The sequence below is a fragment of the Chinchilla lanigera genome, unplaced genomic scaffold (assembly GCF_000276665.1).
Source record: "Chinchilla lanigera isolate Chin_1 unplaced genomic scaffold, ChiLan1.0 scaffold00050, whole genome shotgun sequence".
In the NCBI taxonomy this organism is placed as follows: domain Eukaryota; kingdom Metazoa; phylum Chordata; class Mammalia; order Rodentia; family Chinchillidae; genus Chinchilla; species Chinchilla lanigera.
This window is the reverse complement of record NW_004955451.1, coordinates 15,674,231-15,680,178: the sequence shown is the minus strand read 5'-3', so window position 1 is coordinate 15,680,178 and position 5,948 is coordinate 15,674,231. Positions and strand designations below refer to the sequence as shown.

At 46.6% G+C, this 5,948-nt stretch overlaps 1 protein-coding gene across 1 annotated transcript in view; it reads right to left on the bottom strand.

Annotated features, from left to right (window-relative positions):
• LOC102024639 (keratin-associated protein 9-1-like) overlaps nucleotides 1-5,948 on the bottom strand; it is a 19,068-nt gene that overhangs the window by 10,775 nt on the left and 2,345 nt on the right. The window contains exon 3 of the mRNA XM_013519129.1: nucleotides 3,197-3,437. Coding sequence (XP_013374583.1) covers nucleotides 3,197-3,437 — 241 coding nt within the window. The remainder of the gene's footprint in view (nucleotides 1-3,196; nucleotides 3,438-5,948) is intronic.

Here is a 5,948-nt window from a genome sequence, read left to right as displayed (position 1 = left end):
CCGAAGACAGACTTTGTATTGGAAGTGGGGCTGTTTTGACTGATGCCTGACCATGTGGTTCAGAAGGCTTTGGAATTTGGGCATGAGAGGAGCTTCGGAAGGGTTGGAGTTGCCGTGTAGAGGTGACTTACACTGTTGTAAGGTCCATTTGATGGGAGATACCAGTCTGACTTCAAAAGGCCAGAACACTGATAGAAGTAAAGAGTACTGAAAAAGTTTACTGACTGTAAAGACCAAGCTCCAGAAGTTTCAGTTGGGAACAGACTCAATTGGTAGTTTGTTTTTGTCTTTTTGAGACAGGGTCTTGCTGTATAGTTCAGGTTGCATTTGAGCTCACTTTGTAGCTCAGGCTGGTTTCAAACTCACAATGATCTTCCTGCCTCAGCCTCCTGAGTGCTGGGATTACAGGCGTGCACCATCACATCCAGTCATTTGGCAGGTAGGCTAGAGGCCATGTGTGTTATGTTCAGGCAGAAAATTCGCCTACATTTTTTTCTCATGTCCTGGTCAGAAGACTGAGACTAAGGTGGAGGATCTTATTTTGTGGAGGAAGTTTCAAGGTATCCCAGTGTGAGGCTGTGGCATGGATACTGGCAGATTTATACTGAAACTCAGGAGCAAAAATCTCATTTAAAAAGTTATGAATTTTGCCAGAAAGAAAGCAGCTCTTGTAAAGTTAGATCAGAGGACATCTTGGTTGCTAAAGAGATTAGCATTAAAAACAAGTCAAGTAATTTCCATTAGGACAAAAGGAGGAATGTCTGGAGTACATCCAAGGAATCAGCAAGGCTCACTCTTCACAGGCTCAAGGGTTTGAGAAGAGAACCCCAAGGCTCACTTCCTGGGCAGGGCTACACAAGGAATCAGTTGCCCAGGAATCTGTTCATAGTCTCAGCCATCCAAGCACTAACAAGCCCCTGCATTCATGATCCAAAGGGGCCCAACTCGTGCTTGAGTTGGTGGCAGACCTTGGTGTCAGGTGGTGCTGGTTTTATGGGCATGCAGACTATGAGCTGTGGAGTCAGAGAGGATTCCATCCAGATTTCAGGAGAAGGCCTGGAGGGCAGGCAGTGTGCTACTGAGAGGGAAGCACATGAGGTTGTGAGAATAAAGCTGAAAATGCAATGGAGAGCTCAAGAGAGTGGAGATATCAGAAATGTGGAATATCTGCAGAAGAAGGCCATAGGCAGTGAGCAAAACCACCCCAAGAGAGAAGCCATCAGGGCTTTCAAGCCCTAAAGAAGGGGTCGCTCAAACCATTTGGAGTTCACATCTTTGGCCTGGGAGCAGGACATGGATTTAAAGTCTCAGTTCTGGGTTTTGGTCTTGCTTTGGTCCTATTCCTTTGTATCCCCCCATTTCTCCCTTTTAGAATGCGAATGTTTACCTACTGTCTTTCTACCTCAGCAGTTATTAACTTTCTTTTTGATTTTCACAGGGGGTCACAGGTAAGAGTTTGCCTTATGTCTTGGAGAAGACTTTGGATTTTGACTTTCTAGCAGTGCTGGAACTGTGAAGACCTTTGTGACACTTAGAGATGAACCAAATACATTTTGAGTAAAGAGGTACATGTGAGTCTCTTGGGGTCAAGGACAGAATGTTGTTATAAATCTGAAATGGTCCCCAGAGCTTTATGTAATTGGAAGGTGATTAGAGCATGGGGTGCTACACTCACTGGTGAATTAACCCTCGGATGGGTTTAAAGCTAAAAGAGCTGCAAGGAAGTTGGGCCTCTAGGGAAGAGATGGATGACTGGGGCCGTGGCCTAGAATGGCAGAACTCCCTCCCTTGATCCTCCTTTTGTGCTCTGCCTCCTGGCCACCATGATGTATCAGGTTAATAATATCCCTTAGTTATCACAGGCTGATCAGGTTTGCAATCTTCTGAATGAGTGTATAGCAAAGGCTAAATAAAAAGAGACAAATGGAATGATTTCAGGACCCTAGGAGGATCAAATCCCTCTCACAGAATTTGAGATTCTCTTAGGGCTAAGACCAAGACCTTCTCTGAGTGACCCATATTTGTTTGATTATCAGAAGAAGGGGGGGAGTACTCAAGAAGGGCGGGTTCACGCAAAGAGTTCTTTAAGTAAGGTATTAAGTTAATCCACCCAGGAGTGAAATGCCTGAGGCCATAGTCTTATCTAGTTGAGATGGATCCAGGTGTCCTTGGCTGTGATCTTGTCTTAGCCTTTGATAGAGGCTTCCCAGCTTCATCACCACTACAGGCTTTAGTAGGGATTAGGGACTCACAGAGGTTCACTTACTATGAGTCCACCATCCACTTCCAGACAAGAAGCCTAGGCCTTGGACAGACTCACAAGTGAACATGAAAAGCCCACTGGTTAATTTAAGTCCTGCTCAGGGCTGCTTCGGAGTGGTCTCCATCAATGATGTGAGCAGCTTTTGTCTTCAGCAGGCCCTTCCACTGGCCACTTCCTGTTTGAAGACCAATGTACATGGACTGGAACTTTATGGAGGTGAGCCAAAACAAATGCACTCTTCTAGTTGTGGGTGTCAGGTGTTTGCTCCAGGGAAGAGAAAAATAACTGAGACAATGGGTATGAAAATTCTCTAAGATGAACAACTTCCAGAGAGCTACTATTCAATATTGTGACCTCTGTGTGTGACTCAGTGACGAGCTATTCTACACTTGCAAACCATGGAGCATGTCCATAGCATATGTTGTTGTTACAGGAAAAGAAAGGCAGGCAGTGTGGAATGAATAGTGATACAGAATTTATTGAGAATTCATGAAAGCTACTTGCATCTAGGAGGACAACTCAAGGTGTTCAGGAAATGAGAAAGCAGAAGAACTCAAATATGCAGAGTGCACTACAAAAGAAAATGTGATTGATAGTTCCACAAGCCTGTGACATCATTCACAGGGCAGGTGAAGACACTGGCTTCAAAATTTACATCAAGACCAGTCTTCCACATGAAGAAGTTGTGAAGTAAGCCAAAATCCACATGGTCAGAGGGAGAAAAGGAAGAAAGTGGAGGACTCTGCCCTCACTCAAAGGCATTCACAACTCACACAACACTGAATAAATAACAGATTTCCTGGTAATAACATAATGGTTTTCAGAAAGATGTGCAGGAACAGCAAGTTGTTGACAAGTTTGGTTGTACTAAAGGTGGCCCTTTGGGAAGCTGATCAGCAGCAGCTGGGCTGGCAGTAGCTGGACACACAGCACTTAGGCTGGCAGCAAGGGGTGCTGTAGCAGCTGGTCACACAGGTGGGCTTGAAGGAGGTCCTGCAGCAGGTGGTCTGACAGCAGGGCTGGCAGCAGCTGGAGCCACAGCTGGTCTGTCCACAGCAGCTGGGCTGGCCGCAGGGGGAGCTGCAGCAGCTGGAGATGCAGGCTGGCTTCCAGCAGGTGGTCCTGCAGGTGGTGGTCCTGCAGCAGGTGGGCTGGCAGCAGGGGGAGCAGCAGGAGTGTGTCATGGTGTCAGGTGTGGAGGTGGGTCCTGGTTGCAGGTGAGTTTCTAAAGATGGTGCGACCTCTTCCCATCTTGGCCTTTTATACACTGGCCCGATGAGATTGCAGCAGGTCTCTTCCCCGTTGTTGTTTACACTAATTCCTATATTCAATTTGTGTCTGCTAGGGAAAAAATTATGCACCAAAAGGGATGAAGCTTTTAAGAGAAAGTGTTTAACCTGTTCCTAAATTGGCGGAATCCCATAGGTGCCTTTTCAGACACAGGAAAGAGTTCCTTTATCAACATGGCTCCCGTTCTGAACACCATCTGGTCTTGTGCTCGTTTCAGCTGCCCTGTGAGGGCCAGGACAGTTCTTCCTCTTCAGGCCTCTTTCTTCAGCCACACTTAGACACGAATCTAAGTGTGCCTGGGGAGGGCATGGTGTTCACAGTGGTGCACAGAACGCCTGGCTTCACGTATACCCACAAAGCTGAGCGGGTAAAGTACAGGGTGAGTGCAGGCATGCAGCTCTGTTCCAGTTCCTCCTCCAGTGGGAAGATTTGTCCCTGGTCTTTCAAGCACTTGGGAAGGGGATGTTTGTCTCGGTGTGATCCCACTGACAGAGCAGAGGCAGGACAGGTGCGCACAGACAGTAGCTGTAGGTTACGAGTAAGAAGGTAGCAATGTGTTAAGGTTTAGACATCCCCTTCCCTGAGCCTCTTGTGTTCGTTGGTGGGACTTCGTTGGTGATTGGATCATGGGGAGCTATGCTCACCAGTGTGTAATTCACATAAGGATTTGTGGCGGAGTGTGCTGCTAGTGGGTGGGGTCTGGTCAGCAGAGGCGGTTCCTGGGGGTGTGGCCTGCAAGGGAATCTCCCCCTCCCTGTTCTTCCGTTCTCTCTCTGCTTCCTGGAAGCAAACAGCTGTCCTCAGGCATACTGTTCCGCCATCCCCTTCCTTCCTGAGCAAGTCAGCTATGGACTGAGTCTTCCAAAATCTGTGAACTAAAATAACCGTTCCTCCTTTAAATTGTGGGTGTCGGGTATTTTGCCCCAGGTCGCTTTCTGGCTCACAGGCCTGGGAGGGGTGGTAGGGGCGTCCAAGGAGAACTTGTGGCAACATTGCTGAACGTCGTGGTGCAACCTTAATACACACACACATGCACACACGCACACATCTGATCATTTTTGTGAATTTAATATTGGTCATTTCTGCAACAATATTACATCATTCTGAGCAACATGAATGAAAATATGTCTTCAACCCATGTTATGGTTTGTGTCTTGATGTCCCCTCAAAGCCTCATGCAGTCATGGGGTGGGCTTTTGGAGTTTATGATTAATCCATGATCCGATGCTGGGATTATGGGTGTGAGTGCTACACCTGCCCAGGGGTGGATAGTTTGCATATGTAAGAGAAAGAGCCTGCTTGCTTTCACTCCGCCCATTTGCTCTTGTTGCTTTTGCTATCTTCAGCCACCATGAACTGTTGCCCTCTGCCATGTGCCCCTCTGCCTTGGAGCCAGCCGAGTATGGACTGAAACCTCCACAGACTATGAGCTAAATAAACCTTTCCTTCCTTGATTCTGGGTGTTAGGTATTTTGTCTCAGCAATGAGAGAAAAGTATCCAAGACAACCCTCAACTCAAATGCTCAACTCATTGAAGTGAACCCAGGAGAAACATGGGATTGGTGAACACAACTCAGAAGCTGGTGGTGTCAGATTCTCACCAGGTCAACTCATACAGAAAACCTGAGATCCCCACTGACCTTCAAGACCCAGACTGACTCCTCTGAGGTTTACATTTGAACTGTCAGAGATGAAAGAAGGAGGTCTGGATTATCTTAAAAACAGAATTTTATGACTGGTAGCAAAAGTAGCTCTTAAATGATAGGCCCAGAAGGAATCAACTAAAGTACCAGGATGCTTATAAATTGGAAATATCACAGCTTGGCACTACATTCTGTTGCCACAGGGGCACAAAACAAGAGTGGTCAGATTATCCTGCTGAAGTGACAGAAGTAGGAACAACCACTTGATGCAAATACACCTTAAAAAAAATCAATGGCTCCCATCAGGTCTGCAGGATTTACACTAGCCCTGTGAAAAAGAATGCGTATTTCTCAAAATCGAGTGAGGTGGTCCATGACAGGGGTTCAGGATCAGAAGAGATGCAGAGGGAATTGTTGGCAGTGCCCAGCTGAGCACAGCACCAGGAAGAGCGCTGTTCCTCCGTTTTCTAGTTCTATAAGCATGGCTGAGCATTTTCCTCTGGTTGTAGGAAATGTTGCTCAACATTAGAATATCATTCCAGTTTTTAAATGGACAACATATTGGAATAGTGTGCCTGACAATTACCAAAAGACAACATGATGGAGACCACAATGAAGCAGCCCTGGGCAGGACTTAAATTAACCAATGTGCTTTTCATGTTGACTTGTGAATCTGTCCAAGGCCGAGCCTGCTTCTCTGGAGATGGTCTGTGGACTCATAATAAGTGAACCTCTGTGAGTCTCTGATCCCT